This window comes from Trichoderma aggressivum, assembly GCF_033847375.1.
Source record: "Trichoderma aggressivum f. europaeum strain CBS 100526 chromosome Unknown scaffold_003, whole genome shotgun sequence".
Classification (NCBI taxonomy): domain Eukaryota; kingdom Fungi; phylum Ascomycota; class Sordariomycetes; order Hypocreales; family Hypocreaceae; genus Trichoderma; species Trichoderma aggressivum.
In genome coordinates, this window is record NW_026946369.1 from 433,847 (window position 1) to 461,232 (window position 27,386).

Here is a 27,386-nt window from a genome sequence, read left to right on the forward strand (position 1 = left end):
AGATTTGTGCCATGGCAGCAAGCACGCCGTCGGGAGAGCTACCAAGCAGACGATGGATTTCTTTTGATGGCTGGGATTACAATGGCATGAAGGAACGACTTCAGACAGCATTGGACAAAATCGACAAGAGCGCGCTCATACGCCATGGCTCGACGAATCCTTCAGCTCAGGCTGATATTTGAAGACAGCACATTGCCTTTAGACCTAGGTACCAAGCGTCTTCATATTTGAGCCTACTTTGTAGGCAAACGGGCTTCTTCAAGGAGAAACAGGAACACCACCAGCTTTGTAATTATTGCTAGACATTTCGAGATCTAGTAGGTAATCTGATCGAGAATCTTCACGGGATACCCTTGAATGACATCATTGCACAGTGAGTGGTCAACCACAGAAGATGCACCAGGCGCAAAGCAATCACAGCGACGAGGAGCAATGATTCACTGCGATAGATCTCTTTATAAGCCAGACCGTAGTCGCAATAACAACACATGTGACACACCTATGCACAGATAAGAATGCCTCAATACCTTAGGTACCTAGTAGAAGCGGATTCACCGTCAGCGGTTCGGGCTTATGGCTTGAGTCGGTACAACGGCCCAAAGTGGCCACATGCCGCCTACCAATGAGATAACACGGCCGCTTACACCCAATTTCTCCACCCCTCGTAATCTTGACAACCTTGGTGAATGGAGATAAGAATCCGTCTAAACATACAAACGGAATCTTATCCTAGGGTGAAGGCACGAGCCCTAATCATCTTGCAGTGAGGGAAAGCAGAGGTATATCATAGCACCATAGGTCAGTGCTTGCACATCATCAGACGTTGCTTTGGCGGGGTGAGGTTGATGGGTTTCCAAAGCCCCTCGCATTCACTCGTGTCCTCAATCTGCTCAAGCTCACCAACTTGTCTAGTTTCATCCTTTCACTGTTCTCACCTCAAAAGTCAACATCGCCACCATGCTGCAACGATTCGCCATCCCCGCGGCCAAACTGCTTCGCAGCAAAAGCCACATCGTCCCTGGCCAGCTTCTCGTCACCGAGCACTTCTTCCAGGTTCCTCTAGACTATGCCAACCCATCTGCCGGATCCATCACCCTCTTTGGCCGCAGTGCAACCAAGCATGAGGTCCCCATCTTCCCTCCCGACGAGCTTCCCACTCCCAAGCCATGGATCGTCTATCTTGAGGGCGGCCCGGGCTTTGGTAACCGAGAGCCTCAAGATCACCCCCTGACGCGCACCGCACTGTCTCGTGGCTATCAGGTGCTGTTTCTGGATCATCGAGGTGTCGGCCTGAGCACTCCTGTTTCTACAGCGATGCTTGCCCGGCTGCCTGGGGGAAATGGACCCAATGCCGTCGAGATCCAGACAAACTACCTGAAGCTTATGCGTCAGGACAACACCGTCCGCGACTGCGAAGCTGTCCGCAAGCTCCTAACTGACGGCTTGCCCGATCAAAAGGCCCAGTGGTCAATCTTTGGCCAGTCATACGGCGGCTTCATCGCCATCTCCTACCTGTCTCTCCACCCCGAAGGCCTGCGCGAGGTCTTCCTGACCGGCGGCCTCGCCCCAGTAGGTAAAACCGCCGAGCAGGTCTACGAGGCAACTTTCCAGAGAACCATTGAGCGCAACGCCGCCTACTACCAAAAGTTCCCGGACGACGCAGAGACCCTGCGCCAGATCGCGACGCACATCGAGAAGGAGGGCGGCCAGCAGGGCCTCCCCTTGCCCGGGGGAGGCTTCTTAACGGTGCCCCGTCTATTGACCATTGGCATTGCCTTTGGCGGCCACGGCGGCGTCGACCAGGTTCACGCCATCCTTCTCCAGCTCAAGGCCTCGCTCGACCAGTTTGGCTTCCTCACGCGAGCTTCTCTCGCCCCCCTCGAGACTTTTACCGCTTTTGACACAAACATCATCTACGCCATCCTCCACGAGGCCATCTACTGCGACGGGCCCGGCAGTGTTTCCAACTGGGCTGCCCACCGTGTCGGCCAATCCCTTCCGCAGTTCTCCTGGCTCAGCAGAGACAACGCTTCCGCCACTGCCCCCGGCCAGCCGCTCCTCTTCTCGGGGGAGATGATCTTTCCTTTCCACTTTGACACCTATCCGGAGCTCATCCCCTTGAAGGCTGCTGCCGAGCGGCTTGCCACTGCCTCTGACTGGCCGGCGCTCTACGATATCCAGCAGCTACACGAGAATGAAGTTCCCGTCTATGCAGCCTCTTACATCCCCGACATGTATGTGGACTACGAGTTTGCCAAGAACACGGCGAAATTGGTCAAGAACGTCAAGACGTTTGAGACAAACGTCATGTACCACAACGCTGTGCGCGCAAAGGCCGAGGAAGTAATGCAGAACTTGTTTTCCTTGCGAGATGATGTAATAGATTGATCTCTCGACCAAGAAAAGAAAGAAAAGAAAGATTGAATAGATGGCACAAGGGCCCGAGTTGTCACATAAACCGAAATCTCTTGTTCCGATGATACATCGCAGTCATTGAAATTCTCACTCTATTTTTCCCCACCCCTCCTCGCCTAAATATTCAGTCCATAGAATCAATGGAAATCGTGTACCAGGCATATTGCCATATCCACCGGCCCCCTTCCTCGCAGGACAAAGTGATAAGTACGCAAGGAATACAAAATGCTCATCGTCTCATTTTCACATTCATCAAGTCTCCATTATCAACAGCCAGTGTCCAACACCGCAACTCTCCTCCCCTGCATTTATTTCTTCTTGTTGGTCTTGCGTTTAACGGGCCTTCCTCCTTGTTGAGCGCCAGAAGTCTTCACCTTGCTCAGAGAATCCGTGCTCTTGCTAAGAATCTCAAAGTCCTCGCCAGCGGATTCCGAGCTTGGGGGCGTGTGCTGGGGAACGTCAGAGTCCTCCTCAGCGGTCTCGTCAGTCTCGGCGTTCACGCTGCCCTGAGGCAAGAAACGTCCGGCGGTTGACTGGAAGATCCAGACAGGCACGCGAACCACGGCGGTGTCCTTGAAGGTAGGCTGAAGAAGCTCATTCGGCTATGTAGATGTGCGCGTTAGCAATTGGCGTCCTCCGTCTGTAGTTTTTGAGAGGCTACTTTGAATACTTACGTCCAAAAGATACTCATTGACATTGCCTTCCTCATCTTCCTCCTCCAGAAAGACGTCTCCCTGAGAGTCAACCACGAGAATCTTTCCGTTTTCAGCAACGACTCTCTTGCGAACACCAGTAGGGGTGGGCGAGGCAGATGCTCCTTGCGCCGAGCTCTTTGCGCTCACAGCCTTGCGAGCCTTCCTGGATGAGGGCTTTCCATCGTCCTTTCGGGTCTCCTTCTCCTGCATGCGTCTCTCGCGCCTGTTCCTAGGCTGGGGCGGGGCAGCAGCTTCATCCTCTTCGGGAGCAGGGGCAGGGGCAGGAGGCGGCGTAGGCAAAGCATCGACGCCAGGAATTCCGGCGTCATTACCCCAGGCGGCGTTCCGCGCAAAGGTGACGTAGCGTTCCACAAACTCCTTTTGTCGCTTCCAGCTCATGTACAGCGCAAGGTAGTGGATGGCGCCTCCGCCCACGATGAAGACGCCCACCAAGACCGTTCCCAACCCAGGCCTGTATCGGTTGTAGTAGTAGTCGGTTCCCTTCCACAGCGGGAAGCCATTGGCGAGGAAATGGTCGTAGCGATCGCGCGAAGGGCCACGGAGGATGTTGGCGATGAGCGAGAGACGTGCCTGGCGCTCCGACGCCTCCTTGACGGCCTTGCGGACTTCTGCCTGCGAAGGCTTCTTGGAGGCGGGACCCTTCTTCTTGTCCGTCTTGGTCCTTTCGGCGACGAGCTGCTGCTTGACCTTGTCGGGGTGAAGCAGCCGTGACTTCTTGCGGTAGGCCTTGTTGATGTCGTCGAGCGAGGCGGAATTGGTCACGCCGAGGACGTCGTAGAAGTTGGCCGCGGGATCGGTTTCGTGCGCGGCAATCTCGTCGCGGATGCGGAAGATTTCACGATCTGGACAAGGCCGCCGATGATTCGTCAGTTGTGCAATTCAAGGCCAGCGTCTTCGCTGCTAACATGCTGCTCCGTACCTTCTTTGCTCCATGCTGCTGCCAGCGGAGTCAGCAGGGATAGAACCCCGACAACCAGATACTCGATCTTCATGACTTGCAAGGCTCGACTCGCTTACCCTTGCATTTACGAAGCCCAAGTTCCCAATTGTCGTGTGTTTTGGATTGTCGCAAAGTCTCCAAGGGGGGCGAATCGACGTGCTTTTATGTGGGACGGTGAGCAAGGCCAGATTTACGTGCCTAAACTTAAAAGACAGGTTGAGGACAGGGGAGGCTCGAGGTACTGTGCACATGCAGTCACCGCACTTGTCTGCAGCAAGTGATTGTACAAGGACTTTTTTTTTTTTTTGGCAACCCTACCCTGGATGGAAGCCCTTAATTCTTCTTTTTTCTAGATAAATCACGCCTGTGGCTTTGGCGCGTGTCAATTGACTGTGTTGTGCATGTTGAGCGAATCAATTGCAAAATTGTAAGAGGAAATTCAAGCTTTGACTAGGGGGTGGCTGGTCCGCAAACCCTCAATGCATAGGAAACGCCCCAACTGCCAATCGCCACGAAACTTTTGTATCCTACGGTTGGCGGTCTAGAATCAGGGTTGGATGATTGTAAGAAACTAGGTGGTGTAATATGAACCACGAGAAGAGGCAGTTAAGCCAATACAATTATACCAAAGATGATGAAAAGTTGTGGAGGGGGGCGAATAGGCGGCTGAAGACATCCCCTGTTCGCAATCCGGATGTTTTAGATATGCTGCGTTCAATGATTTTTGATGTGCAGATTGTCTAGTAGACAATGGTCCATGATGAGAACAGGAACAAAGCAGTGAGTAGGAGGCTGCTTTCCCTTTCTTCTCCTCATATGAGCGTACATAAAGGAGAAAAATAACATTACAAAGGATGATATGAAACAAACAAATGAACAAGAAAGCAGAATAGAACGGGTAAAAATGGCAAAAAAAAGAACAAAAAAAGAAACAAGCGAGTAGCAATTGCACGTTTCGATCGTGCGACCTCCGGGTTATGAGCCCGGCGCGCTTCCACTGCGCCAAATTGCTTTGTGAACTTGTTGGAACAGTAGACCACTAAAACTCTATATATACCTATGCCACACGCCAAGCGTACGACTCAAGCGCTTACATGGCGCAAAAGTTGAATATTTCTTTCAGAAGCCCTATTTCAAATCTTGATTTGGAATTTGTTCTTTGCCATCTGGGCTATTTCATACCTGACTCTCTCTCCAAGGGGTCTTAAGAAACAGGTGATTCGTAACGAAGCTGCGCTTACAGTATTTCCAACACAGTTTTATAGTGCACTGTACAAGATCTTGCTCGGCATCCCACTTAATGGCGTGGCACTTAGTTTACAAGCACGACAGAAGATGTCCATATAAACCATTTTCGTCTTTACTGTAAAAACGTGCAAGTCCCTAATCGGTATCTCTTCTTCAATCAAGCTTGAAATACGCCATCCATGTACTTTCAGCTTCACTCGGCTCGTACCGTTGTGTCACCGCGTAGATGATCTTGGGCCATTTCCCTGCAGCCCTATCTGTCCAAGCATGGCATTTCGCTAGGGCTATTTTCCTCTGTCGACCCTCTTTACGATGTACCGAGGCAGTCCCCATTCTTAATTAATACGCATACAGGCAAAGCGTCCCCATTAGTTATGCCAGATCTCTCCAAAATTAGCAACCGTCTGATTCCAAAGACACGAACCTAGCTGGTTAGTGATGGATTACTCATGCGGTCTTTTTGGGGACCTTTTGCCTCGTTTCGTTAAAACAATGTCCCAATCGTCTCATACCGGTCTGCCATCGGCGTCTTATCTGCATCTCCTGAAAAAGCGGCACTCCCATGTCCTCTGCTTATGAATCAGGATGGCGACTACCTGCATCGCCAAGTTGATATGGGTATGGCATGGGGGCGCCACACACCGAAACCCCACGACTCCACCAACTGCCAAATCCTGATGCTCCTTGACTCGAACGAATGCCTATATACTACGTATATATACCTAGTTTTGAAACCCGCCCGTCGTCTTTGCCATGCTCTCTCGAAGTAGTCGTTTCTTTGTAGCCACTCGTATTACACAAAAAGCCCGACATCTATCCAAAATGGCCCCTTCAGCTACCACCACGAGCCAAGTCCGTATAGGCCCATCTCCCAACCCGGACTGGAAATTCGGCCAGGGCAGCAACCATCTCAACGCAGCCTCGCCCTCATCCTCCCAACCAGACGAAAAAGCCCAGAGTCACACGCTCATCGACCCCCAGGCAGAGGATCGAGCCTCCGGCCTCACCAACTACAAGCTCCTCATCTCCGCCATCGCCCCCCGCCCCATCGCCTTCATCAGCACCCTCTCCGCCGACGGCACCAAGGCAAACCTCGCTCCCTTTAGCTACTTCAACGTCTTCACTCACGATCCGCCTACTTTTGCTGTCGGCTTTGCGCATCCCCCGAGCGGGCCAAGGGATTCCTTTGTCAATGTGCGCGACTCGGGGGAGTGTGTCATCAACATCATCTCGGAGCACTACATCGAGGCCGCCAACTCAACCAGCATAGACGCTCCTTACGGGACGTCTGAATGGGGCGTTGCCGGCCTGACAGCAGACTATTCGTGTGAGACCGTCAAGGCCCCGCGAGTCAAGGAGGCGATATTCAGCATCGAGGCCAAGGTGGAATCTATCAAGGAGATTGAGAGTAGAGCAAACCCAGGGAGAGTGTCCACCTGGCTGGTCATTTTTGAGGGGACTCGGTTCTGGGCAAGGAATGATGCACTGAGCGAAAAGAAGGATGAGCTGTACCCCGAAGTCTTGAAGCCCATTGGTCGCATGGGAGGCGTCATCTACTCCAAGACGACTGATCTTTTGCAGATACCAAGACCGCAGTTTGAGGCTGATCTTGGCGGTGCTGAAGGCTATGAGAAGCTCTTGAATGGGAACAAATAAACAACAAGTGACGCTGATTGCGCATAGGATTGTTCTAAAGAAAAGGAACATCACAGATGAATGAGCACAGATGAGTAAAGGCACCGCACGATAAAAAGAATTTATAAGAAAAGAATCAGCGTGTTATTCAAACGCAGTGGTATACAAAACGTGTTCGTCATATCAATCGTACTGATGACCTCAAACAAAGGCCGTTGCAAAAGATCGTCAGCAAAGACTCCCCTCCCAACCACCGTCCCGTAACCAAGGACTCCCTATAACCAGATGAAGTAAACATGAAAATGCTAGTAATTCAAGAGGGCGAAGAGAGAAAATCAAGTGAATCGAGAGGCATCAAAAGTAAAAGCTCTGGCCCGGTTTGGAAATGATAAACTCACAGCCCAGCTGTGCTCCCCGCTCATGCTCGTTCAGCTCCTTCAATATTGAGTCACCGGCCTGCGGCCCATCTGCTAGCGTCTCCTTGACGTGAATGATGACGACCTTGAGACCTTCGAGGGGCTTCTTTATAGCAGAATCAGCGGCGGCAGTAATGGCGGGCGTGAGCGGCGGTATCATCGAGCCATCAACCGCAAACTCGTCCAGTGATAGCTCCCCAGTAGGGGTGGCAATGTGCGGTGTCTCGGAGTCGGACTCTTTGGCGTTGAAATAATAATCGTTGGGCATGTTGTACGGATTGGCCGACTTGGGAGATACGGGGTCATCAGACCCGGGGCTCTGCATCGTCACAACCGGCACCTTCTTCCGCTGAACTTCGGCGTCCTCCTCGGCGTCCCGCTTGCGCTTCTTAGACTCAAGGGCACGGACCTTTCGTGCGGCCTCTACTTCGTTTGCCAGAACCTGCATCTCCTCGATGAGGTAGGCGGGTTTCAAGTGACCGAATAGCCGCTCGTCGGGCTGTGCGTCAGTGTAGCTGCACTCGACAAAGATGGCCGCCAACTTTCCGGATGCAATCTTGGGCGCCGCCTCTTGCCAGATCAGTAGATTCCGCGGGCTGAGAGAAAGGCTATCCGGCTCCACGTCTCCAAAAATGAGCACCTCACGCTCGTACGTTTCTTCCCGAATGAAGTACGCACTGGAGTCGTTGACGCAGGGCCGTGGTTCAAAGTCTCCCCCTCCTCCAAATATGGGCGTGGCCATGCCCTGGGGCATCAAGCTCTGGCGCCGTGAGAAGGATGTGGGAGGGTAAAGATGGTTGAAGGTTTCACGACGAGCGAATTGAGCCGCAAAGTCATGAGCATGCGGGTAGTAGGTATCACGTCGAAGCGGTATACTTGACCCATCCTGGCTACCTTGACGAGTCGGCGCTGGGTGGCAGAAGGAACCACGATGTGAATGCTTCTCCATGCAGTGGCCGTGGCTCACACTCCATGTCTTGACGAGCAACCCGTCACACACTTCCAGATATCCTTCGCCCAGCGCAGGACTTCCGCCCTCGACCAGTCGAAGATATGTCAGGAGACCGGCTCCATTATTTTCGTCACTAAGATTTGGCCATATGACATTGTTGAAGATGTGTTCCTTGAGAGCCTTGATAGTGCCCGGAAGGCCTGCTAGCTTCTTGGGGCGAGTACCGGGCAGGCCTGCCGTGTTGATAACAAAGGCAGAGATGTGGTCTAAGTGCGGGTGGGTGATGAGATAGGTGTCGACGAGGGTGCGAGTCACATGAGCAGCGTTTGCCGCAGCCGTGGTGAACGGCAATTCCAGGCCGGCAAAGGGACCGGTGGTTAGTATTTGGCGAGCGGGAACAGACGACGGCGTCGGTGTCGGCGGCGGCGACTCTGGCAAGGCCTCTTCGATGAGACGAGTGATGGCCGACAAGTGAACGCCTCCGTCAACGGCCACTATTGAACCCTTGCGCCAGTTCAATGGTACTGAGCGAACGAGAAACGCCGTTGTATTTGACTCTTGGGGACCTCCTCCCGAACCCTGTGTAAGAGTGAGCAATTATGCTACATCTGATGCGCATCCATTTGTGAGATGTTGTGACGGCTTCCAGTGAGTGCAGAACAAGGTGCATGGCATGCGTGTAAGCCGGAGCTGTCAGATGAGAGACGCTGCCCCACGATAAGCTGTGCCAATGGGGTAACGACTGTGGCCAGACAATAGCTGACCTGGCTAGACGTTTCATGCAGAGGGGTGGTTTGGCTGGCTGTCCCTTGATCTGGGGCACTGACCCCCTGGCGGCAGACGCATCCCGATCGGAAATGCCACGGCCAAATTACCCGATCTGCGCGCTCTCAATTTCGAGTCTGACGGAGCATCGCCTCTATGAGGAGGTGATGGGAAATGAGGTTTTATGAGAAAGTCATGGGGATTCGCGTATGGGGGATACGAGAAAAAGCAAGCAAGCGAGCACAAAATCAAAATGAGAGAGGGAGAAGAAGAAAAAAAGAAAGTAAGTTGGGAACATACCAATATGATTACCTGCAAAGCAGGTGATGACAATCCCTCCGTCATGCTCGACAAGCGCTGCAGGATTTGGTGGATTGCCGAGTCGCGATGGCCAAGTGATGCCGCGATAGTGTCGAGCCAGTCTGCAGATTGCGCGCAACGCTCAAAGCCGACGCCGATCTCCAATCCCAAACTCCAAGGGGCCTCCCAACACGAGACAAACCCCAGAAAATGTGAAGGGGCAGAAGTACCACGGCGGTTCTTTGAAGGCAAAGATTCAGAGAGGGAGTTCTTGATCTCGGCTTCTCCTTGGCCAGTGGCGCTGACGGACGGTAAAGGCTCCCACGTGACCGAGGCTGGACTACCGATTTCGTCTTGTTTCCCCCCACGAGGCGCTACTCGAGCTTGTTGCCCTGACTAGCCGGTTCGCTGAAGAAAAAGGAAATAAGATCAAGGTGAGATGTGAGAGTGGGTGAGCAGACGGAGCGAGGCAGTGGTGGTTGTTTTCCGAGGGGCGTGTGGGAGAAAGCACCGAGGCTCTCGTCTGCTTGATGGGGGAGGGAAGAGTCTAAAATATTATGGGAAAGATTGGGAAATTATCTCAGGCTCCCAAATAGTCGATGCTCCCCGGCGCCAAGGATCTTTTTTCTGGCGTTGCTTGGTTCGCAGATGTGTGCCGTGATACCAACATGTAATATGTAAATCGCCGAGGGAATGCAATGGCAGACGTGATGACGCTCTGCAGTGGGATATGTACGCACGTACGTATGTGGCAGGCAGGCTAGCCGGGAATCCTGCTTTCTCGTGCCTACTGCACTGCAGAGACACGAACGAACCTGGGGCTGGGCTGGACCAACCGCGGCAGCACGGCAGACAGCACCAGCAGAGAGACACAGACACTGTATCGCTTCACGGGCTCGGTATGCTGCTCGCTGGCTCGTCGACTTACGGAGCCGCCGATTCTACAGGGACGAGCCCGAGGACGAGGACTCGTACGTGGCACGGCACCAAGCAGAAAGACTTGTGACTGGTTCGTGATGAGCGTCGTCGTCGCGTGCCTGTGCTGAACTGAACTGTTTGCCCAGTCCCTCGCCCAAGATGGCCGTCGAGGGCCGACAAGCAGGATCACGGCTCGCCTTTTGAACCCACCCACGGGCTCCGATTGCTTGCGCCTGCGGCATCGCATCGCAGCGCTGCGGCGCAACGCAGCACAGGCTGTCCGTCCAGTCCGTTCGATGGTTGTTAGCGTCGTTATTGTCACCTCGTAGCGCGTCTAGTTTCGGCGTCGCCGCGATGCTGTTGCAAGGGGTGGAGGGGAGGGGGCGTGCGAAGAACAAGGAAAATGTGTGACGACTGGGAGGACAGACGTGGAGGACGTGGAGGCAGCTGTACAGAGGACCTGGAGTGCCCCAGGGTTGACCGGGACTTTGACTGTACCGGGTACTTTTAATTTGCTGCATGCACTGGTGGTACCTGGCAGGCACTTTACTTTACCTCTGTACGACACAGGTAAAGGTGAGGCGTACGATGCTCGGTGATACGCGCATCAAGGCAGCTTCACCATTTGCCCTAAATGAGCAACCCAACGGGAACTGAAATGTAACCCTTGCTCATGTTGCAAAAAAAGACGCCATTCCAGCGGGCTGGACCCCCAGCCTCGGGGCCGTGGGTTTGGGCGCTACTGCGGCTTTGCTTGCTAGGTTGCGCGCTCGATATATTGCACCTCACTTATAACATCGACTTTACATAGGTACTTGGGTGCAAGTGCAGATCCTTGGATGGATGGCATTTGTTCTCCTCGTCGTCCTTCTAAATGCAGCTATGCGAAGTACAAGTACCACGGGTATCTCATTACACTCTGTACGACACGGAGGCGCCTGGCCTCTCATTACCGGGCAAGGTAACATCCAACTTTACGTGTAAGATTAATTCTTCGTGCAAAGAGGCTTCGCTGAGATCAATGGCCTGATCAGGTAAGCACACTGCCACTTGACCTCCTGGATCTTCAACGATCAAGCCTGTTGGAGCAAGCGTGGCGGCTTTTAGCTTCTGAAAATCCGGGACTTGACAGTTACAGCACGGCACGAGGCCCCCCTCAGTCAACGGAAATGCACACGGTATGAACTCTATACGTAGTGAGTACCTAGTAGCGATATCCGGGCTACCTTGGAAACGCCTCTGCTGATTCCGAGTCTGACCTCCATGTCCCGCCGCAAAGAAGCGCCGTAACCGGTAACAATAGATACGGCAAGATGCCGACCTGGCATGTAAGCCGTCAAGGTATATCGTAGCAGCTGCATGTAGATACGAGAAGCACGCCTGTATCAGCAGTAGCGCCAACAGCAACCACTAACTTAGTCGACTGACGTCTTGCGGGAGCAGTTGTTTGATCAGCACGGATGGATCTGGCCTCGTTGGATCTCCAACATGCCGCTCCGGCCAGTAAAACGACTTCAAGCTACGCCGTACGTGCATTAACCCACCCGCACCCCGGCATCTTGTGGGGAGGCTGAGCTGCAACATGTCTCGCTGATGCAAGTGCTTGGGACAGCTAAAAACAGCACTGCTCTTTAGGCCCATCGGCGTTCGTCCGTCGAGCCCCAGGGACTTTGTTGGGTCCATGGGCTAAGCATCGCGATTCCCCATCACTGTATCCGTCGAGCAGCAGGCTGATACAGTATGAGATGCTTCACGTGAGTATTACTGGTATTATGTGTTGACAGGCCCCCCTGCAGTTGGCTTCAGCCTGATGGAGCTTGCATGTGCAAACAAGGACGCATTGACGGGACCCCAGAATAACCCCGAGCCAATGGTTTGCATGTGCGGGAGTTGCTTTCTTTGTAGTCCGTGGAATTGACAAATCTCTCACCATATCAATTATTCTAAGCGACTTACAGCCATTGTTGGGGATCATGGCGAGATACGGAGGAAGCACATCCATGTATTCACCTACTTGGTTCTTAGAGTATCTCCCCATGCCGTTGTCAAAATGTTATCGTAACCAGTTCTATCACTATGGAAATAAACAATCAACAAAATGAAATGAATAAGGAAATGTCTATCTGCTACATACGAAAATCCATCAAACCACTCATCTAATCCAAAACCTCTATCTACTCTTACATACAAAACGCCCTCTAACGACTCCTCTAATCCATGCATAACAAGTTGCAAGCGCAAGCGCTGCTTATTTCAATCCATACCATTGAAAACACGTGCTGATCCCACACCACCTTTTTAGAACCCATGCGCCCAAGTGTGCAATTGCATGTACTCGTACATGTATATTCCCAAACCCCTCCTCCACATAGCAGAAATGTCAAACGGCTTTCCCAGTGAAATGACAGGCATGTGCCAACAATTCCTGCTGCTACTAATAGACACGAGCAACAGGCAGAAAGCAATGCAATAAGACGACAAGGGCCCCTGTCGATATTGCGTCCCGCTCCCATGGTAAGCAGCATCACGCAGCATCAAGCCTCAGTTCACGTCCTGCTGTAATCACCATCGAGAAGAGCAAGCCAATCGGACTTTGACAACCTGAGAAGAAGCTCCCCATATAACAATAGTTTGAAAGCAAGGCGGGGCGAGCTTTACGTATAAGTATATGCGGCTATCAAGTTTCAAGTTTCAAGTTGTGACGAGAACATCTTTGCTAACTTGTCTAGATGTGTGGGTGACGAGCGAATCGGAGACGCCTTTCGGTCCCCCTCCCTCAGTATCCAGCGTCAGGCGAGCAGACAACAATGTACAACACTGCGTCCGCCTGCCTGTTGTGTGGAACATGTCGTCCCGCAGACTCTGTTGTCAGCTCACAAGACTGTGCCGGTAACAACTTGCGAATGCTCGGGGTTTCCTGTGGCTCATGCCAAGCAAAGTCGATACTCGCCTCATCTTGTCCGGCTACCTTGACAACCGCCAACGCCCTCACGTTCCTTGTCCCGGAGAAGCTAATTGCACTCATATGCTCTTTTCGGCGAGAGGGCATCCCATTAGTCTGCCAGCTGGCCACAAGCTAGGCCCGTGTCTGCAAGTCAACGCCAGCCCAAAGTGCTCTCCACCTCGGGAGTGCCGATGCAGCTCTCTCATGGGCCTTATCGGGGGCTGCAAGGGCCCCCTCGCCAACACCGCCCGAGGAACTGCAAGTGTTGATCTAAAGAGGCGTGCCTCTACAATTGTGAGGTATCCGTGCGCCGTCTTTTGTTGCCTTGCCTGCTTTGCGTGCTCGAGCTGGGGCTGAGATTCTTCCGCTTAAAGCGGGCCACTCCGGGACTGCTTACATGCTGTACACTGACGCCAGTAAGAGCTGTGGCTCTCTCACCACCAATGGGATTGGTGATTGTAAAGAATCTGCCCAGAGGAGAAAGACCAGCACCATTAGCACCGCCAAAATCCAGGAGGCTATCCCAAGATGGTGATGTAGCTGTGACCCGCGGGCTCACGGCACCGTCCATGAGTCCTAGAGGCTGAGATGCATCTGTGCCCGTTAGTGCGTGGGCCGTAAATGCACCATTCGCCTCGCTTCCAGCTTCTTTCTGGTGTTGGCTACTCTCCAGCTCAACCTCGGATATCCTAGGGTCAATGAGAAGATCAAAATCTACCTCCCCGCGAGTCAGGATACTCCCTCGGTGTGAGTCAAAGAAGCCCATATTGCTGCCGCCTACAGGCAACTGCAGGGTTCCTCTTTTTGTCTGAGTAAAGGCGTCACGCTTTATTGAGCGGTTCACAGAATATGCGTGATGTTGTTGAAACTGCGTTATGATCGGCCCAAGGCCCGAGCGAGGGTGCGTTTGGGTTGCCCTGTTGAGCCTTTGTCGCATACCACTCTGAGAGTAGTTGTGATTAGACACGTCCATGTGACTATTCTGAGGGTAGTTGGGGAATGTGCCCGCTGCGGTGATCGAGGGTCGAATAGTTGACGGCCTTGTACTCAGGGGATCAAAATAGCTCGGCGGCTGCCTGCTGTTCATGCTTGGGTTGAATTCAGGATTGAACTGATATGTATTAGAATCCTGATTCTGGCTATCAGGGGAAGAAAAGCGTGATAGGTATGACTGCGTCTGCCGTGCGGAGATCCGTCCCATTCTATGACCTGAAACCTCTTGCACATTTCCATCAGCTAAAGAGCTTCCCCTTGGTTGATATGATTCGCGCGAGAGCGATTCCCCTCGATTTAGCTCTGGAACCCAGTCCACAATGCCGCTTTGTGTTGCGTTCATCGTTGGGCGTGTGCTAGTAAGTACCCATTGTTGTAAAGAAGAATTGCTCAAGCCATCGGCGTCTTCGGTGTTGGCCCTTTCAAGTTTTCTGACCTTCTTCGTCCTCCTGACTCTATTCGTGGCTTCAACAAACATTTTCAGATCGCCCATGTGGACATCAATGGTCCTGCGCTCGCCCTCAGTCTTGGTAACGTTTCGTTTCGATCGTGCCTTTTGCCGGGCTGCCGTCTGGTTGTCTAGATGATACTTGGTCAGCCGATAAGACAGAGAGTCGCGATATTCTCGTGGCTGCTGATAGGGGCTGAACATTCTCTGCTCAAACCAGGGCTGGTAAGCCTCCCTTATGATGCCCGCATCAGTCAGCTTTTCCAGCGTCACCACGCTCTTATCCTCGAAAGGAAACTGTCTGTCTTCGGGGCGCAGACGGCCAGATAGATGAAACTCCAAAGGGTTGAAAATCTGCTCAAAGCAATATAGATGGAGCGAGCCAGCGCACTTCAATGGATCCCGGACTCCACTGGAAGTCAGGTGAGGGAATTCGTCGAAGGCTACACGAAGCCATCCCGCCGTGATGGTTCTGTTGGCGACGGGGCAGTTCGCCCAGCGACAGATCCTGTCCTCGGGCTCCAGTCGATGATTGCACTGCGTGGGGGCTTGCTGGACCCAAAAGACGGTGTCCTTTCCACAGTTGTCTGCGTACTCTCGAAACTGCTGTTTGGTGAAGCAACGGTCACGCAACCACTGTCCCTTTGGGGTGTAGCTGAACAAGTGCTGTCCGTTCCAAGACAGACTGCCCCATGGGGTGATTTTGGCGGGATCCGATGCATAACAAAGAGATGGGTCGCAGCTCGGATCACCTCTTTTCTTTGCGGCTCTGTTGAGGCTAATCTTTCGGCTACAAAGGGAAGATGGATTCGTTTCTTTTGTGCTGGCGGGGGTTTTGTGAGTGTTATAATTAGATGTAATTTGTGGGCTTGGATCGAAGCCAAAAACGTTGTTGCTGTAAGGGGTTTCGGCGGCCGAACGCAGAAGTTGCCTAGGCTGTTGAAGAACCTGGCGGCCATATGGCGGAGAGATGGTGCGAGTGGCAAAGTTGGGGGACGGATATGAGGACAGTGGGTTATCCTGAAGGCTTTGTTCTGGGTATTGGTCAAAGTGAGAATCTGAGAAATTGTATACTGGGGGTTGCTGGCCGAATGGTACCAATAGCTGGTTGCTATTCTGTGAAGGGGAGGCGTTATTCTCCGGAATCCCGATATGTGGGAATGGATTGCTGGATGGACCCCTTCAACAAATTATTAGCAATTGAATGAAGAACGATACGACGTCCGTATTGTATAATTGTACTTACGGTGCCATCCAGTCAAGGGAAAGATCAATATTGAGGGTGTGTTCCTGTGTCATTGCCGCATCGGGGTTAAAGGGATCTGTAGCAGTCAGGAAATCCAGCGTTTCGGGATTCATTCCTGACTGTGATTCGGCATATACTTGCTCCGAGAAAGAGATTGGCACGAAATCTTGGCCGTCCAAGTTGACCGTGTCTGTGATTTCAGGGTGCCATGTGTCTAGGAACTCGGTATTGGCGTGCTGAGAGCCGTATGAGTCGGACATGTTCGGTATGCTGTCCCTGATGTTACGTAGAAGAAAATGATATGGTAAAGAGTTTCAGTATTGTGTTCAGATGAAGAAGAATTGTCAGATGTTGGTGTCAGTCGAGATGGAATGCAGATTGTGTTCGTATCAAGTAAATTATACGGGGAGAAGTAGACCATATTTAAGTTCATGGCACGAGCTCACCACCGAGTTTCGAAACATCAAGTTTTGAAACATGAGGACAAGTGAACAGATGAATTCATTGTTCCCAATGACTTGTTTATTTGTTGTAGAATTATTCTAGAAGAGTAGAACAGATGAAACAAAGTTGAAAGGATCCGCTGAAGAAATCTGGACAAAGAGCAAGGCTAAAGAAAACGTTGGCATATAAAGAACATTTACCCCGGATTCACTGAACAGGAGATATTAATAGCCGAATGACCGAACAGTTTCAGGACCTGAAACCAAGTATGAAAGCCTTCATCATAATGAAACATTGACTGAAAGCCGCAACTACAATGACAGAGTTTTGTTCTGTGATTGCGCCTTGAACAGCAGCTATGTTGAACGCTTATCATGTTGAATGAGAACCCACAACTGAGTAGAAAGAGAAGAAGAGAAGAGAAAAGAAGAAGAAAGAGAGTGGGGGACAGTTCTATTTTTGTGACGGATCCTTTCGGAGAAACAGTGCAAGGACAATCATAGCGACAGTCTCTTTGACTTGCATGTTCTTTGACCTGATATTGGTGTTTTTTTGGTGCGTATTAGATTTCAATGACTTACCCAGAGGTTCATGCTAGCAGGATGCTGTCAATGTGCAAATATGAAATATGAAATATGAAAGCAGTGCTATTTTTATTCGCCTGGAAATGAAAAATTGAATGCAGCATGTCGGTTTGTTCTGACCATCAACTGAATGTGGTATATCGCTCATGCACGATAGCATCGCGATAGTAAGACGGCAACTCGTGTCTGTACCGTTGTGGTTTCTCACGGCCAGGGTTAGTAGATAGGCGTCAACGAGAGATAAATCCATGGCACCAGATACTATAATTAATTCCCTGCCCATTTTATACGAGAGCATCATGTGAACCTCTGCAGCCGTTCCCTCGTATATGTAACTTGCCGGTGCTATTCACCGCATTACAGCGCTCTCTTCCGAGCACGGAATGTCACAGTTTGAGCATTTACAGGCGCCAAATTCAGAGATAGGTAGGGAGATGCCGGGGTTACCGGGAAAAGAGTATTTCTCCGCAAATGGAGAGAAAATATACTTGCAAGGCCACCGCAAACGGCGCAAAACAGCCGGTATCATCTCTTCGTGATCTTCATCCAGCATTACATAAGACCTCGTGTTCGCGCGTTCGACATTTGCCTAGCTCGGCCTAGCGAAGCCTCTGCCCTGGCAATTCTGTGCTAAGCAGCGCTACCTCATAGCGGTTGGCCAACCGCTAAAAGACCTGGAGCAGCCCCTCGTTTCTCTAGGTGAGCAATGGCTGCAACAAGCTCGCCGTTAGCAGCAAGCCGCCAAACTACCTAGAAACCTCAACATCACGAGACTCGCGCTATTGGTGAGTCTGGGTATGGCGAAGCGCCAGTCCCTCGTCTTCAGTCAAGCATAAGTGCTGCGCAAGTGTCTGACCAGCAGCGCGCTGTTTTGCATCATGGCGGAATACAATCCTGAGCTTCGGGCGAGGCTCGCGGAGCTGGACCGCGAGTTGGAGGTAGGTTGTCCGCCAGAAGCCTCTACAGCCCTCTCACCATGACTTTCAACATAAACATTGGGCTGACGATGTGGTGCGCAGGAGGGCGATATTACTGAGAAAGGGTGAGCAACAGGCTTCAGACATGCTGGCGATGACATCAGCGGAGGGGGCGGATCGCGAACTGACAAAGAACGTTGCAGATATCAGAAGCGGCGGACAATGCTGCTTTCGCAGTTTGCTCACCATCAAGCAGCCCCGGCCCCGGTTCCTCCGCAGTCTCGCTCCGGCTTGAGCATACACTCTCCCGAGACCTCGACGCATCCCTCGAGCGATGGCCGACGAGCCTCTGTCATGACCTCGACGTCTGTGGGCGGTGGCTACGGAGGTGGATACGGTGCTGGAGGCGGTTATCACGACCAGAACAGCAACTATGGCGATTATGCGCAGCGCCCCGACTCAAGCTATGCCGCTCCGCCACCGGGCTCTTCGTACGGGCCCTCAAACCCTTCGCCAGCCGACCTCTTACGCCCCGGAAGACCGATGGCCGATAATGCCGTTATAGCACAGCGGGACTCGCTTTTCTTGCCAGGGGGCGGCAATGATCCTCCCACGCGAAGTGGAACTATGGTTTCTGGAGACTATGCCTTTAATCCCGACCAACACGGTGCATACGCCGAATCATACCACCAGCCGGACGACGGCAGAACCAGAACGCTGCTTGATAACCAGGCATACTTTTCGGATTTCGCAGGGCAGCAGCACTATGAACAGAATCAGATGGGCGACTATGGCGGAGGTCCGAGATACTCTGGTGACGCCTTCTCTCCAACGGCCGCCATGGCGCCTCCGATGCTCACTGCCAACGATATGCCACCGCCCGAAATACTGGAATACCAGGCTCCGCTTGAGCCAAGAGAAGTCCCATTTGCCATTCAGGACCCTCACGATAACAATACGCCCATGTCATCATTCGACAACATGGCCGCAGTGCTCCGTCATCGTGCCCGCACTACTGCTAAAAGGCCGGCATTTTGGGTCCTTGATAGCAAGGGCAAGGAGATGGCGTCCATCACATGGGATAAGCTTGCGTCAAGAGCCGAAAAGGTGGCACAGGTCATCCGAGATAAGAGCCCTTTGTACCGTGGCGACCGAGTAGCCCTCATATATCGCGATACTGAAATTATCGACTTCGCCATCGCCTTATTAGGCTGTTTTATTGCTGGAGTAGTGGCAGTTCCAATCAATGACTTGCAGGACTACCAGCGGTTAAACTATATCCTCACCTCTACGCAAGCCCATCTGGCCCTCACGACGGAAAACAACCTCAAGAATTTCCAGAGAGACATTACCACGCAGAAACTCACGTGGCCTAAAGGAGTCGAGTGGTGGAAGACCAATGAGTTTGGCAGTTACCATCCAAAGAAGAAGGAGGACGTGCCCCCATTGACCGTTCCAGACTTGGCTTACATTGAGTTCTCTCGTGCTCCAACCGGCGACTTGAGGGGTGTCGTTCTTAGCCACCGAACAATAATGCACCAGATGGCCTGTCTAAGTGCTATCATCTCTACTGTTCCTGGCAATGGCCCCGGCGATACTTTCAACTCTTCCCTACGAGACAAAAACGGAAAGCTCATCGGTGGCGGAGCAAGTAGCGAGATTTTGCTCTCTTATCTTGATCCTCGACAGGGAGTCGGTATGATACTTGGTATTTTGCTGACTGTTTACGGCGGCCACACAACCGTCTGGTTTGACAACAAAGCCGTTGAGTCCCCTGGCCTCTACGCGCATCTGATTACCAAATACAGGGCAACCGTCATGATTGCGGACTACCCAGGGCTCAAACGGGCTGCCTACAACTACCAGCAAGACCCCATGACGACACGAAACTTCAAAAAGGGGATGGAGCCGAATTTTCAGGCAGTGAAGCTATGCTTGATTGACACTCTTACTATTGATAGCGAGTTTCACGAAGTTTTGGCAGATAGATGGCTGCGGCCCTTGAGAAATCCGCGGGCGCGCGAAGTTGTGGCCCCGATGCTCTGTCTTCCGGAACATGGTGGAATGATTATCAGCGTTCGAGATTGGCTCGGCGGCGAAGAGCGGTTGGGAGTTCAACTGAAGCTAGACGACTCCGGCAAGGAATCTGATGGTGAAAAAGAAGAGGAAGAGAAGCCAGCTCCATCAAACGGATTCGGCAGTCTGCTGGGCGGTGGAGCAGCAACTACCAAGGAATTGGATGAAAAGATCGAGTTAGGAGAGGTCATCCTGGATCGGGAGGCTTTAAAGACCAACGAAGTCATTGTTATCGCTCACGGCAACGAAGCTCGAAAGAAGACCTCATTGGAATCCACCATGGTCCGAGTTGGCGCTTTTGGATACCCTATTCCAGATGCTACGCTTGCCGTTGTGGACCCCGAGACTGGCCTTTTGGCAATTCCGCGGTCGGTTGGTGAGATATGGGTTGATTCGCCATCTCTCTCTGGAGGCTTCTGGGCGCAACCCAAGAACACGGAGCTCATTTTCCACGCACGCCCTTACAAGTTTGAGCCTGGAGAGCCAACACCAACTGCCGTGGAGCCAGAGTTCCTGCGGACTGGCCTTCTTGGTACAGTGATCGAGGGCAAGATTTATGTTCTGGGTCTGTACGAGGACCGAATCCGGCAAAAGGTTGAATGGGTTGAGCACGGCCACGCGGGTATCGCTGAGTATAGGTATTTCTTCGTTCAGCACATTGTGGTGAGCATCGTCAAGAATGTCCCCAAGATTCATGACTGCTCTGCGTTTGACGTATTTGTCAATGACGAACACTTGCCTGTCGTGGTTCTCGAGTCGGAAGCAGCGTCAACGGCGCCTCTCACTTCAGGCGGCCCACCTGTGCAACCTGACACTGTCTTGTTGGATTCATTGGCAGACAAATGCATGGAGATTCTTATGCAGGAACATCACCTTCGGGTTTATTGCGTTATGATCACAGCCCCGAACGCGCTTCCGCGAGTCATCAAGAACGGGAGACGAGAAATTGGAAACATGTTGTGTCGGCGCGAGTTTGACCTAGGAAACCTTCCCTGCGTGCATGTCAAATTTGGCGTTGAGCATGCAGTTCTCAACCTCCCTATTGGTGTTGATCCAATTGGTGGTATCTGGTCACCGATCGCCTCCGAGTCGAGGACAAACATCCTGGCTCCGGCTGATAAGCAGTACTCTGGAATTGATCGCAGAGAAGTTGTCATTGACGACAGAACGTCTACACCGCTCAACAACTTTTCGTGCATCACTGATCTCATCCAATGGCGAGTCGCTCGCCAGCCAGAAGAGCTTTCTTACTGCACCATTGATGGCAGGGGCAGAGAGGGCAAGGGAATTACCTGGAAGAAGTTCGACTCCAAGGTGGCTGCTGTGGCCATGTATCTAAAGAACAAAGTCAAGGTACGACCAGGCGACCATCTGGTCCTCATGTATACGCACTCGGAGGAATTCGTGTATGCCGTTCATGCGGGAATCAACCTTGGTGCAGTCATCATACCAATGGCGCCGCTCGACCAGAACCGGCTGAATGAAGATGTCCCTGCTTTCCTGCACCTGATTGCCGACTACAAGGTCAAGGCGGTTCTGGTCAACCAGGATGTGGACCATCTGCTCAAGCTCAAGATTGTCTCGAGCCACATCAAACAGTCGGCCCAAATTCTGAAAATCTCCATGCCAAATACCTACAACACTTCGAAGCCTCCTAAACAGAACAATGGTCTTCGAGAGCTCGGACTAACAATAGATCCTGCTTGGATTCGACCCGGTTATCCTGTTCTTATCTGGACATACTGGACACCGGATCAACGAAGAATTGCCGTCCAGCTTGGACATGACACAATCTTGGGCATGTGCAAAGTGCAGAAAGAGACTTGCCAGATGACGAGTTCGAGGCCCGTACTTGGGTGCGTACGAAGCACAACAGGACTTGGCTTCGTCCATACTTGCTTGATGGGCATATACGTCGGCACTCCTACGTATTTGCTGTCTCCTGTTGAATTCGCTCAAAGCCCCATATCCTTGTTTGTTACGTTGTCAAGATACAAGATTAAAGACACGTACGCAACGCCACAGATGCTTGATCACGCCATGTCGTCGATGCAAGCCAAGGGCTTCACGATGCACGAGCTCAAGAATATGATGATCTCTGCGGAAGGCCGGCCGCGAGTAGATGTATTCCAGAAGGTTCGGATGCATTTCGCGGGAGCCGGGTTAGATCTAACGGCCATCAATACCGTCTATTCTCATGTTCTTAACCCGATGATTGCCTCAAGGTCGTACATGTGCATCGAGCCCATTGAACTCTGGCTTGACACCAAGGCTCTTCGACGCGGTCTGATCGTTCCGGTCGACCACGACACAGACCCCCAAGCTCTCCTGCTGCAAGATTCCGGCATGGTCCCAGTGTCTACCCAGATTGCCATTGTCAATCCCGAGAGCCGTACACATTGCTATGATGGAGAGTACGGAGAGATTTGGGTTGACTCGGAGGCGTGTGTAAAGGCATTCTACGGTTCGAAAGATGCTTTTGACGTGGAGCGCTTCGATGGCCGGACAGTAGACGGCGATCCTAATGTGCGATATGTGCGAACTGGCGATTTGGGCTTCTTGCACAACGTCAACCGACCCATCGGGCCCAATGGCGCTCTGGTGGAAATGCAAGTCTTGTTTGTGCTCGGCAGCATCGGTGAGACTTTTGAGATCAACGGTCTCAGCCATTTCCCCATGGACATTGAGCTCTCGATAGAGCGCTGCCATCGCAACATTGTATCAAACGGCTGGTAAGTTGTCTCATCTAACTTGATTTAATATCTAACATGAAAACAATCATGGCTAATGAATTCATATATAGTGCGGTGTTCCAAGCCGGTGGGTTGGTTGTAGTCTTAGTCGAGGTGAACCGCAAGTCCTATCTTGCCTCCATAGTGCCTGTCATCGTCAACGCCATCTTGAGCGAACACCAAATCGTTGCCGATATCGTGGCCTTTGTAAACAAGGGCGACTTCCCAAGATCTCGTCTGGGAGAGAAACAACGCGGAAAGATACTTGCCGGCTGGGTTACGCGAAAGATGCGCACCGTGGCTCAGTTTGCCATCCGAGATCTCGACGCCAGCGTGCTCGAGCCAGGTGAGGGACCGGAGGGCAACAGAACATCTACGGGTAGTCTCCGCAGCTTGGGCGCTGCCGTCCCACCCAACATGAGAAACGTCGGACAGGCACCACAGATTCTGGAACAGGAGGAGTTTACACAGCAGATGGATCATATGGCCCATGCGGAAACTGTTGCGTATAATACTTCTGCACAGGAGGAGCCACAAACGCCGACAGCTTATTACCCCGGTATGGAACGTAACCAAGAAACTGCATCAATGCACAACTACAACCAGAATCCGCCGGCGTCAAACAACCAAGGATATGGCTATAATCACTTTGAACAGGGGCATCCAGCACAGCCGTCGCAGCCTCCACCTCCGCCACCACCGCAACCGCGGCAGCAACACTTTGAGCCGGCGCAACACTATGAACAGGTGGAGAAGAGGCCGTTCAATTCCAGAGGAACTGATGCTCCGTCTGTTGCTGAGCAAGAGTTCTCCTCCCCCGTGCCAAACACACCGCCGCCCAGGAGAAACAGGTTTAGTCAAGGGCCGCCTCAGATCCGGCTGCCGGGTGTCGATGGACGCGAAGGTCTCGACTTTTGGGGAGATGACAATGATGAAACGGATTGGACGACTGATGCCATGATGCACATGAACCTCACGGGGGCATTTAGCAATAATAATCCGCGGTAGTCGAATTTACAGCTTTTTTTCGTCGGGGGTTGTAGATGGAACGAGCCTCCTTTTTTTTCTTTCTAGAGAAGAAGAAGAAGAAGGCTGGTTTCTTAGAACTCAAAGAGCGTCAAGAGCATTGGGGAAGAGGATACACTTGGAGGAGTTGTTTGGGAATCTTCATATGGTGCATTGTTTATTATTGTGGTATTCGTTCCCGTCCCGTCCTGTCCTGTATTTGAGCTTGGATGTAGGAATTCTCGTATAAAACTAGTTACTATTAGGAGGCGGTTGTGTCTGAAATGGAGGTTGCACTGCACATTTATTGATTACTCAGTCCTTGTTTATGAGATGTGATGTTGGCTATGTAGAGTACTGGTTGTTATATTATCTGTCTGTTTGGTATACACAAACCCTCTCCCTAATCTTTCGACATCCACGTTCTATTCCGAACAGTTATAATACCACACGAAGGAAATTAACAGAACATGTAGTACAAAGAGTCTATCCATCTCAGAAACCCATGCGTATCCAGACCACACACAAAGGAAGTAAAAGAAAAAGAACAGAGAACCAAATCCCCAACCCGCCCCAATTTCTATTAGTCTATCACCTCCTCATCCTCTTCTCCTTGTCCAAATCGGACAAATACCGCTTTATAATCCCTATAGCCTCGGCTTCGACATCCTGCCCCTTGCGCCACGTATACAGCGCCACGCCCAAATGATCAAGTTGATCATGCGCCCTCACCAAACGCCGTCTCCAAAGCTCGAGCTTCTTGTTCACCGCGCCCATAGTAGGCGATCCCGAAGGCGAAGTGTTTCCGGATCGGCTGCTTGGGCGGTAGAATGATAAGCCAGTAGCCGCGGGCACAGGTGCGAGCGATGGCGGCAGCGGATCAAAGTCGACGTCTGCGTTGGATGACGAGCCACGAAGGAACGAGGCCATTCGTGGGCTGAGGTTCTTGGTGCTCCGGCGCGGCGGAGGGGGAGGCGGTTTGTCGGCCGTCTTGGTGGACTCTATTGTCTGCTGGGACGAGTTCTGTATCTGTGCCAGCGGGTGGACCGATTGGTTGCCGCCGCCTTGGCCGACGGGTTTCCTCGGGGGCGGCGGCGGTGGTTCAGGGCTGTTATTTGCACCAGCCCCCGATATCCCAAGGCCCACGGACGCTTTCCTGGCGGTTGGCAAGGTGGGAGCGCTGGCTAGAGCCGCGGGCTTGGCTGGGCGAGGCGGCGGCGGCGGTTTTCGAGCAAGCAAATCTGTTGCGCTGGCTGACGGACCCGGTCTTGATTTTCTGATTTGCTCCAAGGCTGCGGCTTCATCTAATTTTGCTTCTTCAGGCTCATCGGAAAAGTCTATCAGAGTACCCATTACTGGTCCGGAGGGAAGCTTTGAATCACCAACTGAGCCCACAGCTGAGCTTTGCCGTGTTGCTGGCCGATTGTTTGCAGGGCCGCCGTTGTTCAAAGTCAAGCCAGACATTGTGCGTCGATTCATTTCGAACGATGGCTCAAAGTACCCCGCCGTTTCCGGAGTCGTCACGTCTCGAATAAAGACTGCGAGGATTCGCTCAGGATACGCCAGTGCCAGCTCTGTGTACACTTCCAGATCGGCCTCTCCGCTGTCGCCAACCAGGAGGAACTTGCGCTGCGGGAAGTCTCGCAAGAGGCGAACGAGGGTGTTCTTCTTTCGCTCTGCCACAGGCTCAAAGATGCCCTGCAACATGCCTGAATACTGCTTCAGATGTAGAGACCCGATTGGAAGTCCGGACACCCTGAAGAAGGTGGCTAGCATAGGAAACAGCTGCCATGGACTATTGGAGCAGTAATGCACGCTCACACCCAGTCCTTGCATCTGGCCGTACCATTCTTTGACTCCTTCAATTGAGAGATCAGCCAGCTCACGGACAAAAGTGTTTCTGAAGATTTCTCTTGCCCCCGCTGAGATGTTCGACATTTTAACGGTGTCGTCGATGTCGCTGATGAGGCTGACACCGTATGGTTCAATGTAGTTAACCTCTTGCGTAGTCGAGAGGCCTTCCTTTACTAGCACCCTAACATGTGTAGGAACAAAATCTAGAGGCGCTCGAATAGCAAAATGACCGGCGTCATCTGTGAGGACGTTTCGTGATTGGGATTTCGATTCATTATAAAAGAATATTGTAATGGGGAGGGCAACCAAAGGATTGGTCATGAAAGGTGCTATCCTGGCCATCAAGTTGTCGTTTGCAGTCGTCAACTCGGCTTCTGTGAGCTCGTTGGCCAATGCCGAGTTCTGTCTAGTCGGAGGAGGTTTGGGACTCCCCGAGAGCGAGTCGGGCGTTCGGCTATCTGCTCGAGTTGGCAACGGCCTAGGCAAAGGGTAGGCAGGCCCTCCAAAACTGGTATCTTCACGGGGCTGCTCGCTGTAGGCGCCAGCGTTTGCTATGCGCTTCTCTTCCCGCCCCCTACGCTCAATCATAGCAGCTTCTTGCGCAATCTTCTCCTGCTCTCTTAGTTCATCGTTCGGGTTAAGAGGCGCAGTAGCTTGAACCGGATCTGCTCTTGGGACGGGGATGCCACTGAGCTGGCGCGCGAGTCCGATCAAGATGCGATTTCGCCGCGTGATAGGGCCGGTATGGGGAAGGTATATCCAGCCACGAACATCGACATCTACAATCGCTCTCTCGTCCTGGTGTCTCTCCCATTCTGATCGCCAGTAGTCTTCGTCCTCCAAGTTGCCGGCTTCCGACTCGTACGCAGAGGGTCGTGCCCATTCCTTCTTGGTATGTTGCTTCGCATAGCTTGGGAACATGATCAATTGCTCGCCGCTCCCTTGCGCTGTCACGGCCACATCTGGGAACGCACCCGGAATATGCATGCTACCGGGTGAGTCGAACTCGCCATCCAGGCCCCGAGCCCTGGATTGGGCATAAGTCTCCCTGATCTCGGTGACGGCGATCTGGCCGGTACGATAGATATTGCCAGCCACAGCTCCAGCTAGAGCAGCGAACCGCTTCCGTCGGTAGCCCCTCTCGCCCCTGTCAGCATCTCCCGTCTGCGTGTCATTGATCCGAGGGCCATAGCCCATCTCCCCCGGCGGTGGCATCTTGAGTTGTCTAAGTGGTGATGTAGTCGGTCGCACTGTCACATGTTTGATCGGCCGCCGTCCCGAATGCCCCTGCAGCAGCCGTTGGCCGTGCCGAACGAATTGATTAACGGCTCGTCGCTTGCTCTGTCGACCAAGTATGTACCGGTATATACGGCTCTGTATGCGATGCTTGAGCTTCGGAAGGGTGTTGAGGCGAAAATTGAACAGTCGCTCTCGGTAGCGATCTCGGACAGCGCGTGGTAATAGATTTCGAATAAAGCTTTGGCTGTGGCGATGCAGCGTTCGAGGTCGAACAAGGCCGAAGAGTTTCCTGAAAGGAGCCAGCCTGGTCCGGGGTTTGCAGTGACTAATCAGACAGGGAAAGGTCTCCCCAATCCGAGCCGCCTTTTATAGATATAATATTCCGTACGGCAGAGCCAAAAGCCGGCAAAGCCAATGCGCTGCCGGCAAAGGCGCAGAGAGGAAGCTCCAGGCGTTGTTCGAGCCTCTCAGGCGAGCCAGTCTTCTGACAGCTGTCGGTTGCTCCCTGGATTCACCACATGCGGCGGGCGCCTGACATGCGCAAAGCTTCAGTTAGCGGTTCACGCCATTTGCTGCAAATTGCCAAAGAGTTTCGTGCT

The 27,386-nt window shown here is 52.4% G+C and overlaps 7 protein-coding genes across 7 annotated transcripts; 3 read left to right on the top strand and 4 right to left on the bottom strand.

The window, feature by feature from the left end:
* Positions 1-957: 957 nt before the first annotated feature.
* Triagg1_1256 (uncharacterized protein) lies at positions 958-2,388 on the top strand (the record flags this gene model as incomplete). Its single annotated transcript, XM_062895306.1, has 1 exon — positions 958-2,388. The coding sequence occupies one exon, from the start codon at positions 958-960 to the stop codon at positions 2,386-2,388; it is 1,431 nt and encodes a 476-aa protein (XP_062759595.1).
* Positions 2,389-2,723: 335 nt separating this feature from the next.
* Positions 2,724-4,123, bottom strand: Triagg1_1257 (uncharacterized protein; the record flags this gene model as incomplete). Its single annotated transcript, XM_062895307.1, has 3 exons — positions 2,724-3,017; positions 3,090-3,973; positions 4,051-4,123. 3 exons carry the CDS (start codon positions 4,121-4,123, stop codon positions 2,724-2,726), a joined length of 1,251 nt encoding a protein of 416 aa, XP_062759596.1.
* Positions 4,124-6,141: 2,018 nt separating this feature from the next.
* Triagg1_1258 (uncharacterized protein) lies at positions 6,142-6,975 on the top strand (the record flags this gene model as incomplete). Its single annotated transcript, XM_062895308.1, has 1 exon — positions 6,142-6,975. The coding sequence occupies one exon, from the start codon at positions 6,142-6,144 to the stop codon at positions 6,973-6,975; it is 834 nt and encodes a 277-aa protein (XP_062759597.1).
* A 333-nt stretch (positions 6,976-7,308) lies between these two features.
* Triagg1_1259 (uncharacterized protein) lies at positions 7,309-10,826 on the bottom strand (the record flags this gene model as incomplete). The annotated part of the gene is made up of 4 exons (XM_062895309.1): positions 7,309-8,901; positions 9,388-9,727; positions 10,203-10,298; positions 10,363-10,826. The coding sequence occupies 4 exons, from the start codon at positions 10,824-10,826 to the stop codon at positions 7,309-7,311; spliced, it is 2,493 nt and encodes an 830-aa protein (XP_062759598.1).
* A 2,709-nt stretch (positions 10,827-13,535) lies between these two features.
* On the bottom strand, positions 13,536-16,196 carry Triagg1_1260 (uncharacterized protein; the record flags this gene model as incomplete). Its single annotated transcript, XM_062895311.1, has 2 exons — positions 13,536-15,870; positions 15,937-16,196. 2 exons carry the CDS (start codon positions 16,194-16,196, stop codon positions 13,536-13,538), a joined length of 2,595 nt encoding a protein of 864 aa, XP_062759599.1.
* Positions 16,197-17,842: 1,646 nt separating this feature from the next.
* On the top strand, positions 17,843-23,697 carry Triagg1_1261 (uncharacterized protein; the record flags this gene model as incomplete). Its single annotated transcript, XM_062895312.1, has 4 exons — positions 17,843-17,902; positions 17,984-18,006; positions 18,085-22,689; positions 22,761-23,697. 4 exons carry the CDS (start codon positions 17,843-17,845, stop codon positions 23,695-23,697), a joined length of 5,625 nt encoding a protein of 1,874 aa, XP_062759600.1.
* A 588-nt stretch (positions 23,698-24,285) lies between these two features.
* Triagg1_1262 (uncharacterized protein) lies at positions 24,286-26,763 on the bottom strand (the record flags this gene model as incomplete). The annotated part of the gene is made up of 1 exon (XM_062895313.1): positions 24,286-26,763. One exon carries the CDS (start codon positions 26,761-26,763, stop codon positions 24,286-24,288), a length of 2,478 nt encoding a protein of 825 aa, XP_062759601.1.
* Between the last annotated feature and the right edge of the window lie 623 nt (positions 26,764-27,386).